At 43.1% G+C, this 12722-nt stretch overlaps 1 protein-coding gene across 2 annotated transcripts in view; it reads left to right on the top strand.

Moving 5' to 3' along the window:
- The first annotated feature begins 273 nt into the window (after positions 1-273).
- Cabcoco1 (ciliary associated calcium binding coiled-coil 1) overlaps positions 274-12722 on the top strand; it is a 98729-nt gene continuing 86280 nt past the window's right edge. For both annotated transcript variants that reach the window (XR_003378103.1, XM_005360150.3), the window contains exons 1-2: positions 274-372; positions 9264-9370. Coding sequence is in view for 1 of the 2 variants with exons in the window: in XM_005360150.3 (XP_005360207.1) it covers positions 298-372; positions 9264-9370 (182 nt within the window). In the remaining variant the exon portion in view is untranslated. The remainder of the gene's footprint in view (positions 373-9263; positions 9371-12722) is intronic.

Here is a 12722-nt window from a genome sequence, read left to right as displayed (position 1 = left end):
AAAATTCAGGTCAGCTTTTCCTTCTAGAGACCCCAATGCCATGGTAAGACTTTTAAAGGTTACAATTTTGCTTAAGACCAACTATCAATAGCCAAAGTCCCAGTCCTTTATCCTTTCCCAGATACAGTTAGCCTTCTGAATTGCTTCTTAGTAAATTTCTGTTTTCACTGTAATTCGAGCAGCAGGTGGCCCCATCCGGCCCCAAGGGTGGGCGGGGCCTGGGCTCCGGTTACGTCAGCGACTCTGGGTCCCACCCCGGTTGCCTAGGCGACGAAGGCTGTTTCCTCTAGCGGTAACATGGCTGGGTCTTCGGGAGCGACCCCAGGGGCGATGACCCCAGTGACTCCAGCAGGCAGCACAGCTGACTCTGAGGTATGCACCCCCTTCCTGTCCCGGACTGGGTCCTTCACTAATGCCGAGGTCACTCGTTGTCAAGGCCACAGTCACCAGGAAGGCAGTCACCTGCTAGTTGCCTGTCGGTCAGGGAACCGCTCTGAAACTCATTACACACCCTGGGGGCTTACACTGGAAAGTTCCATGCTTCCACAGCCTCACAACCATGCAAATAGTCAACTAAAACCAAAAGCAAAAACAAAAAAATCAGTAATCTCTGATCTTAAAGAGGACCAGTCGCTTTCTGTAAGTGCCACTGATTTCGTGAAAGGCTGTTGTTGTGATCTGAGTGGCTCCGTATTAGCCTCTGTTGTCACCAGGCCCTTTTCCAAGAGACAGGACCAAAAGACCCGGAACTGAGCATCTGTTTCAGTCCCGGGCTCCCTGGTTCATCATGAACTTGTCCTTGGTGTACCAGGGACCTCTTGTATAAGGTCTGTCCCCGTTAAAGCCCCCCTCCTAGCACCAAGTCTCAATAGGAGTGGGGGAGGCATTAAGTCATTTTGCCCATAGGCTTAATATCTTGAAGGTCTATTTTTTATTGTATTTTTACTTATTTGTGAGTGGGTGACTGGTTGGGTGGATAAAAGCCTGAATGCCATTAGTTGTTCAGCGTGGAGGTCAGAGGACCGTTTGGTGTGTCCATGTGGGTCCCCATGATGAAGCTCAGGTCTTCAGCCTTGGCAGCCAGTGCCACAGTGCTGTGCTGAGATTTTTAACCACAAGCGAATCAGCTAAGCCATGTGTGAAATTTTTTTTAACGTTTAAATCTCCTCACTGAGTCTATCAAATACTGTTTCTAGGATGTGATTTTTCCTTCCTTTTTTTAACAACTCCGAGGACTGAATAATGAAGTGTTAATTAACATGGCTTTGTTCAGCCTCCGTATTAGTCTAAACAACACCATTTGTGCAGAAGATAAGTGCTCGGTGCAGTCTCTGCAGTCAGGAAGCGCAAAACCAATAATTTCACGTCTTCCTCTCTGACAAGCAAGCCAGTCCCTCCTCCAGGTTCCCCAATACTGCAGGCAGACCGCTAAGCCTCCAGGCTCTCCTATGAGCCTTTCAAAATAAAATTATTATACGTTAAATGCACATTTTGATATGATAAACTGGGTTCCAAGCCCATCCCTTCCTTGTGACCGCTAATGTAAGTTAACATAATTTTAAAACCAGCACAGGGAACTTTCCCATTAAATTTTGTGTCATTTGAGCATATACAAGAACTTTGAAGACTGTACAGATTCCTTGTACACAGACTACCATACCAGTGGGTATAACGTCCTCTCTCTAAAAATAGCTAGTAATTTCAAGTTTAATGAGTTGGTATTTAAAAATACGTATGTGTATGTATGTACATATATGTGTGTGTGTATTTATATATATATATATATTTCAATAGCTCAATCATTTTGTTATTAAGTAACTGAAGATATCCAGTTGTAACATGGGTTCACTTAGCAGTACTCCTTGGCTAGCAGTTAACATACGGAGAGGTGGACTCTCCATATTTCAACCCTATAAAACAGTTATAGGACCTGCCATCTGGGCTGTCTGGGGACTTTGAGGTTAGAAAGAAAACACAGCAAAAGACACCTTTGTGCTCCATATCGAAGGCTGCTGAGGAAAAGACCCTTGGATCAGATTGCTTGTAGAGCTGACCCCTCACGGTTATCCACGTTAGGCTTTCTTTCCTGGTAAATTCTGAATCTAAACTGAATCAGGCAGAAGACCAGCTAGTTATCCAAGGCATGCAAGAATGAAATGTTTATTTTTGGGAGAAGCCAAGTCAATCAGACATAAAACGTAAGCATTTGAACGCCCATGGTTCCCCATGTGTTGGCGACGGACGGCATCTAGAATAAAAAGAGGTGTCCTAGTCACACAGGAGGTGCTCAAGCAATGACAGCAGCACATTAAAGCCACAGGCAGCCTGCCATGCGCCAGATGAGGTGGTCTCTGAGACTCCAGTCTATGCTGAGCAGCGGGCATGGGGCACAGAACCAGGGAAGCAGACTTTGTGATGCTTCCATGAGCTCTGCTTGCCAGCTTTCGAACTATGAGGTCCAGTTTCCCTCCGTGATACGGGACAAAAGACCTCCTTTTGAAATACAAGGCTAGACATTCAGCCTCTGCCTGTCTGACTGTACAAGGACAAAAGGAAACAAATAACAAAACTCAAAAGGAAAGGTCCTCTATGTATAGACCTGTGTGGAAATAGTTTATAAATAAATACCTGATTCAAATTCTACAGCCTCCTGGCCAGCTGGTTCATAAATTGACTTGCTTAGTCACTTCGAAAAGGTTAATTAATTAGTATTCTTCAAAGTAATATGGTTTAGCTCACATCAGAGAGCTGAAGGGAATGAACATGCTTCTGTTCCAATCACCTTTGCTGAATATGATTTTTTTTATATTTATTTGTTTGTTTGTTTGACTTGTTGAGGCAGGGTATCTCTGGGTAGTAATCCTGGCTGTCCTGCAGCTCTCTTTGTAGACCAGCCTGGCCTCGAACTCACAGAGATCCACCTGCCTTTACCTCCCGAGTGCTGGGATTAAAGGAGTACACCACCGAGCTTGGCTCTGAATATGATTCTTTTTTTTAAACAATTATTTTTTAAATATTTATTTATTATGTATACAATGTTCTGTCTGTGTGTATGCCTGCAGGCCAGAAGAAGGCACCAGACCTCATTACAGATGGTTGTGAGGCACCATGTGGTTGCTAGGAATTGAACTCAGGACCTTTGGAAGAGCAGGCAATGCTCTTAACTGCTGAGTCATCTCTCCAGCCCTTGTGAATATGATTCTTAATGTGTCCTTAACGGGCTGTGAACCCACTGCCTCTGGAAATCCACTAGGATGCCGACATTACCTTATAAGGGAAGACGCTGATGTCCATCGCAGAGACCATCAACATGTCCGTCTATGCTAGGTGGTCCTCTAAAATGTTAGAAAATACACCCTGTTGGTAACGATAAAATTCGGGCTCAACTTTAAGAGCTAGCCTCTAAATTTCTGCATTCTCAGTATCATCCAGAAGTTAATACATGAGACAGGGTGTCTTACTAGGATGTGGCTCTCATCATTTCCCCAAGACCAAACCTCCCTAATGTTGGGACCCTTTAATACAGTTCCTCATGTTGTGCTGACCCCCACAACCATGAAATTATTTTCGTTACTACTTCATAACTGCAATTTTGCTACTGTTGAGAATCTTGATGTAAATACTTGTGGAGTTAGAAGTCTTTCAAGGGGGTCGAGACCCCCAGGCTGAGGACCACTGTTCTAGGCTCTCTGGCTGTGGAGCCCCAGGGATCTGCCCATCTCAATCTCTGGGGTTGTTAAAGTATACCTCCTGGCTGGCTTTTCATGTGAGTTTTGGGGATCTAAACTTAGGGTACAGTGACTGTGTGGCCAGACAGGCACTTTACGCATCTCCCCAGGCCATCTCCCCAGCCCTCAGGCTTTCCACAAGGTTAGATCCTTTCCATATTCCGCCTTTATATCTAGTTTGCGACGGTCCCTTTTACCGCCTTAACTTCTTCCAGCTGTCTGTATCCTCCCCTAAGAACGCAAAAGTTACCCTTGTAAAGTTCTAGGGAAAACCCCACTGGGGTTCAGAATTGTCTTCGCATTACATTCATTGTGTGAAAGGAATTGCATTTCTTGAATTTAAAGGAGCTTCTAATAAATTTCTTTTATCTTTTGTCATCCTTCAAGTTCTGACAAAGTTTTAGGATTTGGTTATAATTCTTATGCCTTTATTATATTCTGAGCAAAGTATAATTTAATCAAGTTTTGGGGCATTTCCATTTCTAATTAGTTTCTCAAGAAGAGAAAAGAAACTGGCTTTGTGTATTTATGCTATGTATAGCCATTTTACCCAGTTTCTGAGCTGGATGTTAGTACAATGTCAGCCTTCTTAAGGACACTATGATGTAATCTTCCAATAAAGGCCTCTTTGTTTCTTTGTGTCTACTGCTTAAGCCGCCTATTTCGTTTTCTTCTCTTCTAACCGTAATAGAGGAGAAAGACTTCCATGTTGACTTGCAGTAAGGTTGCTAGTTGGGGCCCATCTCCAGTTCTTGGTTCTATAGCATTGACTACTATCCCACCGTTTGGCACGATGGTGGCTGTTGGTTTTGGAGACAGTCTGTCCAGCTCAGTTTTTTTTTCCTGTTTATATTTCCATGTATATTGCTGCTGAGTTTAGGAAGGTACCTGCTGGGCCTTTACATAACAGGCACAGAATGTGTGTTGAATTCGACAAAAACTCACGGCCCCTCTTGTAGTGATGGTTCTGTCCACGTGATGGGCCATTATCCTTGAATTGTTGTGGACTCACATTCACGAGATCTATTTTAAACTCTCACCACAGCCCAAGTTCATTAGCGATTTGGGTTTCTATATTCTCTTATTCTCCTTGTGCTTCTTTGGGTTCTATGCACATTCTTGATGGGCAGATTTTTAAGAACCTGAACTCTGTCTTTTCCTTTTTTTTTTTTTCTGGAGGGGTGGGAGGAATGTTGATATTTCGAGACAAGGGTTTCTCTGTGTAGCCCTGGCTATCCTGGAACTCACTCTGTAGTCCAGTCGGGCTTTGAACTCACAGAGCTCCACCTTCCTCTGCCTCGAGAGTGCTGGGATCAAAGGCGTGCGCCACCAGTGCCCAAACCAAACCAAACTAAACCTGAATTCTTAATAGCCTAAAGTTATTAACCTAGATTTCGATTAAATTTAGAATTTCAAGGACAATACCACATGGGCAAGTTGACTGTGCAAAAGGTAGACTCCAGTTTGGATCCTGTTTGGTCAAATCAATTTTCTCCCTTCTCCCCGCTAAGTTTTAACAATTTATATTTCCTAGAAAAGCATCCCTTTCCTGGTATTTTCTACTGGTCTGCCCCCTGCTGCGGCAGACAGTCGCTTCCTTTACCCTCTAATTGTACTTACCAGAGAGCCGCCTTTCTGGTCATATTTTTAAGTAGCTAACTATTTTACTTCTTTTTTTTTGTTCCCTTAATTACATTTTTTTCTTTTAAAAATAATTGGTTTCTGAGACCTGTAGAAAGATTACGATGAGGGAGGAGAGAGGCCCTGTCCGGCTTAGCATCTAAGATATGCTAGTACCTGTCGATCCGGAGAGGTGATGCTTCAAAGAAATGCACTTGATAAACTCAAAGTGGGTGCAAGACATAATGGAATGGATCAAATTTTAAAATAAAGACAGCATCAATATCCCTGATTTCTCTTTTGCCTCTGACTCCAATACAGTTCAGTACAGCACTATTCCTAAATTTATTTATTTATAGGTTTGAGAAGGGACAAACTCTTTCAAAACATGGCATTTGTGGACAAGTTCATGTTTCTTCTGACAGGGAAAACCCTCTTTCCTAATAAGGCAAATCTGTTGTATTTCCTTTAACGAAGCTTCTTAGAGGCTCTCCTACATGAAGTACTAACAGCCACGGGTGCACACATGTTCCTAAAGCCTCATGTTCTAGGAAGAAAGTGTGTCTCCAAGTGTGGAGTGTTCCGATGACATTAGAGGAAGAGAAATCAGACAAAAGGTTATCTGGTAAATAACAGGATGCTTAAAATATTGTTTTGGAATAGATGCTAAAATCCAGCAGGAGGCAGGATGCAGTGAGCTAACAGGGCAGCTGCATACCACAGAGGTGCCAAGCAGGAGACACGGTGGCACAGAAAGCCCAGACACAGGTGGGCCGTTTTAGCCTGTTATGAATTGCCGTCATATCTGTACACCTTAGAGATCAGAACGTACACACTGGAAGATCAAATGCTTTTAGTCACTTAATACACTTTCAAGTGCAAGGCAGCATAGAAATTAAAAAAGGAAGAAAGAAAGGAGGGAGAAGGAGGCTTTATTTGAGGTAGGTGCAGAAATATGCATTTTTCAAAATGCTGCTATTCCTATCACTAATATTAATAAAAGAGGCAAGCTCTTTTATGCTGAAGAATGATTTCCTCAAACCCCCAAATTTCACTGAAAACTGTGGCGCTGATGACGAGCATCGCTGCTAGAGCTCTGACTGTCAAAGCCCTGATGATATTAGATTCCCTTTCACGGAGTCCCATGTCATCTGATTCTTCTCTATCCAGAATTTTTCTTGTCAAGTAAATTGATCTGTATGTCAGTATCGGTCACGTTCCATGTACTTCTTTCTCGCTCCGACTCATCGTGCGGTCGGTCCTGTGAGTACCCAAACACAGAAAAAAAAAATGATCTTTTAAAGTCTGAATCCAAACTTGAGATCAAACGAGTTGTCTTGAGTTGTAAAATTAATCAGCAGTACAACTACGACCTTCTGTGTGGCTCCTCTAAGCTCCCAGTTCTTCAACACACTCCGAGCAGCCGCACCGTCATGGGATAAAGATGAAACTCAGCCATCCCTTAGCAACCCATGTTGACTCAGCAGAGTTTGCAAAATTCCAAGCAGAAAGGAAGACAGGCACGTGTCTGAGGCACTCAGGACCTAAAAGAATTGTCAGTAGAAGAACAAGTGCAATTTAGTGCTAATAAAGGGAGTGCGTAGCCAAAACACACTTAAGCAAACAGAACACCGTGTCTCTGACTAAAATGCTGTCTTTCCACACAAACCCATCCATTTGATTGGGTTTAGAAGTATCTGAGAGGCCAGCATGTGCAAAGTATATATGCTAGATGCTAAAAATGTCACATCTAATCAATCCTATGACCTAGTTGAGTTTAATTTGCTCATCCTGTATTAACCATGTAGCATCAGCCAGTCTAATATGAAGCTTTAAACACTGAACCAACAGTGATCGTGTTAGCTTTGAAATTTTCCCTTAGGAAGCAGTGGGACCGGTGCTGTAGATGAGTGAACGAGGTGCTTGTGTAGCAGAAAGAAAGGCCTGGACTTGAGCTCCAGCACCAACCAGCCATTGGTGGTGCACAGTTGGAATCCCAGCCTTGGGAAGTAGAGGCAGGAGGATCAGACATCCTCGGCTGTAGAGCGGGCTCCGGGCTGTCTTGAGAGAGGCGGGGAAAAGACATGATAATTGTGAGGTAGCCGGGTTATTAGCTACAGTCCTTTTACGTATCGGATCCTCTCATGGGAATAGGTCAATCCCTGGTTGGTGAATTGAAATGCCTTCACCTGTGCCCATCCCCCCAGCACACACACACACACACACACACACACACCCTGTTCCCGACAAGCTTTGGTCCCTGTGCAGCTGGCTCTCATCTCCACTTCCGTTTTGATGCTCACCCCTTCCTACTGTAAACTGGGACAGTCTCGTGCATTAGCCGACATCTTTAAAGGGGACCTCCCCGACTCTGTCATTTCTAACTGATGTGTAAATGTTTGCACCCAGCTCTGCATACTGCACTGCCAACTCCCACCGTTGAAAGAGGGCGTGTGTCACTGTGACAGGAGCTGGGCCACCTGTTTCCGAGCTCCCAACCGTTCATCAAAACTGTGTTCTAAGAATCTGTTTTCTTTAAACCTGTCCTCCGCATCCTTTCATTTCCCGTTTTCCTCCTCTGCCACAGGACACAACTGTATCCTGCCATTTAGCTGCTCAGAAATGTCACGCTACCTGTACTGGTGACAGAAAACTCCCTAGCTCACCATTCCTCCACTGGCCAGGGTCTAACAGCGCTGATTACACACACAGTTGTCCTGCTTTGTCAGCCTTCGGGAGGTATTCGTCGTCTTCGTAGACTGCGGACCTCCCACAACACTGCAGTGCACACAGCCGACCAGGCTCCATCTCCATCCTGGCACCTGTCCTGGACACGGCCTGGAATTGCTCACTCGGGGCTCTGGTTATGTCAGTCCCGAAAGGCCATTCTCCGTCAGGTCCATTCACATCCCTGTCCTTGTCTTTGCTTAGAGTCTGAATGTCCCCACTTCTTACAGCTCATGTGTTATGTTCTTTCTCCTTTGAAATATTCCTTTCTGTTGTTTGAGAATTTCCTAGTGTGTACAATGTGCTCCGTTCAGCACCACCCCTACCTTTGTCCCCACCATGTCTGTCTCATGTTTAATCACCTTTACTACACAAGCACCTCAGTCAGTGAGCTACAGCATCAATCCTGCTGCTTTCTAAAGGAAAATTCCAAAGCTAACACAATCACTATTGGTTCAGTTTTTATAATTTAATATTAAATTCTTATACTGATGTTGTGCTATGTGGACAGAAGTTTCTCTCCTGCCCAGTCCCTCAGCCATTCAGTCTCAAAGAAACACACAGAGGTTTCTAGTAATTATAAACTGTTTGGCCTTTTAGCTCAGGCTTATTATTAGCTAGTTTTCACAACCCATAATTCTTGTCTCTGTTTAGCAACATGGCTTGGTACCTTTTCCCAGTAATGCATTCTCATCTTGCTTCCTCTGCATCTGGCTGGTGACTGACTCTCTGCCTTTCCTCTTCTCGGAATTCTCCTAGTCCGGTAGCCCCACCTATACCTCCTGCCTGGCTACTGGCCAATCGGTGTTTTATTAAACTAATACATCTGACAAATCTTTACAGTGCATAAGAAGATCATCCCATAGCAGCACTATTGGCATAGGATGAGTAAATTAAGGACTTGGTGTTGAGCTCCTGGAGGTGACCAAATCTCTTCCTGCCTTTACCCTCTCTTGACCCTGCAATTCAAGGGAAAAAATTGTAGACAAACAGTGTCTGCTGAATTGCAGAGCAGCCCTTGGTTCTGCACATGCCCCAGGGTAGACTGCCTAACTGTGTGACTTCTCAGTGGAGAGCCACCACCTCATGACAAGAGAAAAGAAAAACTGAGAATTTTATGTCATTGGGGGTAGGTATGCAAAATATACGAATCAGGTAACTCATTCTGTTCTGTTTTGTTTTTAATAGAAAAACACTGAATTCCAAGAGAATGAAAAGATCCTGTCTCAAGATTTTCTCTCAATTGACCAGATCACTGACCTGCTGAAAGAGGCAGACATAAATGGAATTCAAGAGTAAGGACTCTAGAATTTTAGTCAAGTTTAATCAGTTCAAGGTCTTCATTGCATCTGTTAATATTGACCAAGAGCCACCTGGATCTACCCTGTGCCCTCCTCTCTTTCATCTCTTCCATTCATGAAGCTGTCACTATGTCCAATAATCCAAGAGATTACCCTTTTGTTACCCTTTTGTAACACTAATTATGTTAATATAATATAGCAAATATGTTAATAGCATCAATAGTCAGTTAGGGTCTTCTCTTAGTTTGGGTTGCTATTGCTGTGATCAAACACCATGAGGAAGCAGGATGGTGGTAGCACACACCTTTAATTCCAGTACTTGGAGGCAGAATGTAGTTGCATCTCTGTGAGTTTGAGGCCAGCCTGGTTTACAGAGCAAGTTCTAGGACAGTCAGAGCTAAACAGAGAAACCCTGTCTCAAATAAACAAACAAGAAGAAGAAGGAGGAAGAGGAGGAGGAGGAGGAAGAGGAGGAGGAGGAGAAGGAAAAGGGTACCATGACAACATGGTAAAACTAAAACTTGGGGAGGAAAGGGTTTATTTGGTTTACACTTCTACATCACTGTTCATTAAAGGAAGTTAGGACAGGAACCCACACAGAGCAGGAATCTACAGGCAGGAGCTGATGCAGAGGCCATGGAGGAATGCTGCTTCCTGGCTTGCTCACCATGACTTGCTTAGCCTGCCTTCTTATAGAACCCAGAACCACCAACCCAGGGGTGGCCCCACAAACCATGGGCTGGGCCCTCCCCCATCAATAATTTTAAGATTATTCCCTATAGACTTGCCTGCAGCCCGGTCTTAGGGAAGCATTTTCTTAACTGAGGTTTCTTCCTCTCAGATGACTGTAGCTTGTGTCAAGTTGACATAAAACTATCCAGACGTTATGATATTGTAAGTTCTGCATGCTAGCCATTTGCCAGTGATATTTATAGGAGAAAAATGATGCTATGAGGGCTAGTGTGTTGTGAGGACCCATACCTTGAAATCTGGTCTTTGCAAACCAGTACTCAGGACACAGGCAAGGTGGCACAGGCCATAATGAACACATAGAGAGTGACTCCTTCAGTGGTGACAACAGACAGATCTTACAAATGCTATGGCACTGAGAAGGAGCTATGGTGGATGTCCTGGATAGGAGTCTAAGAAGGCTCATCAGGAGCAGGCAAACAGCAAAGACAGTTTTTTCCCAGGATGCACTTCACTTCCAGTGCTTTAACAGAGAAGTGATAGCAACTACTGGGCCTAAATGTCTAGCATCTGCAGCTCTCTGAGCGTCAGTCAGAGAATTAAAAATTCCCACCCATTTTAAATGATTTTTCATAACACTTTTTTTTACCATATCTACATAAATAGTTAGTGGGAATTCCTATCCATAGCATAGGGATTGATGAAAAAAAAGCAAAAAGAAAAACAAAATAAAATGTGTATCACAGATGGATTGTGATGCCTGAGTTTGAGCCCTGTCCTACATAGTAAAATGAACTCCAGAAAGTTCTTCTCTAACCTCAGTACTTGTGCTACATTGTGCAGACACCCTCACACACAACCATACACACACAGGGTAAGCAAATAAAATCCAAACAATTTTAATAATTGATTTAAAATAATCTCTCGTGGTATTAATAAGATTCATAGTGATTTTGTGTAAAAGGTTTTTCCCACTTGTGGGTCACTATATGAAAATGGTCTTAGCCGTGCATAGCAGTACCCAGTACTGAGAGCAATACAAAGCAACGGATATATATTTCATCCAGCTTCCAGTTTACTTGTAATAACTAGTAAGTAAAATGTCAACATTAAAAATACTAAACATCTAGTATTTAAAAGTAATTAATATTAAATAAAATGTTAGTTTCTAGAACGGTGCATTTTTCCAGCCTAAGTTGTACTGTGGTTATGTGCCCTACCTTATTGAACACAATTTCTTTTCACTTATTGGCTGTCCTTCGTTGTTAAATATCCAAATTCAAAAAAAAACTTATAAGCACCAGGAAGAAGTATATGGAACAAAGCACGGGACACAGCCAGTGCCACAAGAGTCAGAGAGGACTTGGAGAAGCAACATAGCCAGAGAAAGAAGCATAGGCTGGCTGCAAGTTCACAGCCAGCCTAGCTTTCAAAGCACATCTGGAACAACCAGGGCCACCTGGCTAGATACAAAGACACAAACCAAACCAAAGGAACACAGCACAAAACTTAGCAGCATGGGTAATACGTGAAGCAGCTGTGTCTAAAGCAGGTCTCCAGTGACGCGGATGATCACGTGAAGCGATCAGATGCCGAGTTTTAGGACAGTGTTATCCTAGGAGCCGTTTTCTTGAAACTTTCCTGTGTTTTAAAATATAACCTCTCTGACAATAATCTACATATATTTGCAGTCATTTTCAATTTAAAACAGCATTATTGTGATGGTTATATATTTTTCAAAAAGACAGCAGTATGATTTAATTATCCTCTCCTGAGTGACCAAAATAGTCCCAGATCATGCAGTTTGGAGAGCTATAAACCTACTTAAATAAATTACAACAGATCATCATATTTCCCTACATTTCACAATTATGAACTTTTTCTCTGTATCAACAGGCGACCCAAGAAACATGAGGGATTATTCAAAATACATTTTGAAATAGACTTCACATGCCTGGTGTTCTTTTCATGACTTTCTAATGTATGCTATCGATAATAATTTATTTATATACAACTCGGCAGTACTTACAAATCTACTCCAAAGTTTCATTTCAAGAAGACAAGAGAGGTCTGCAGAAATGGCTCAGTGGTTAAGAGCAAAGGCTGCTTTTGCAGAGGACCTGGGTTTGATTCCCATCACCCCCATGGCAGATAACAACCATCCAGGGAATCAGATGCCATCTTCCAGCCTCCTCAGGTACCAGGCACACAAATGGTACCCAGACATACATATGAGCAGAACACCCATACAAATAAAATTTTAAAAGAATACAATCTTTAAAAGTGGTAGAGGCTAGTTAAAAATAACTATAAACACAGAAGTAACACCGAGCCTTGGTTTTGCTAGATTGTATTTTTGGAAACCAAGTCTGACTCTTGTCACCCAGGCTGGCCTCAACTGAAGGGAATGCTCCTGCCTCAATGTCTCAATGCTACGAGTTGTGCACTACCACACCAGGTCTCTCTTCTAAAAACCTTCTGTAGCCAGACTTCTCTGAGTGGCTCGGCTGGTCTGCAGAGTTAGTTTCTCCAAGCCGATGCACTTCCGAAGGAGAATGCATTCCAAGTTCTAGAACATGAAGGAATTATGGTATAGTTTTGCTGACACTGTTGATGAGGCAAAACCTCACCTCTGGCTGCTGTGTCACAATGTCCT

The sequence above is a fragment of the Microtus ochrogaster genome, linkage group LG2 (genome assembly GCF_000317375.1).
Source record: "Microtus ochrogaster isolate Prairie Vole_2 linkage group LG2, MicOch1.0, whole genome shotgun sequence".
Lineage (NCBI taxonomy): Eukaryota > Metazoa > Chordata > Mammalia > Rodentia > Cricetidae > Microtus > Microtus ochrogaster.
The sequence above is the reverse complement of the archived record's forward strand: the minus strand, read 5'-3'. Positions and strand labels throughout refer to the sequence as shown.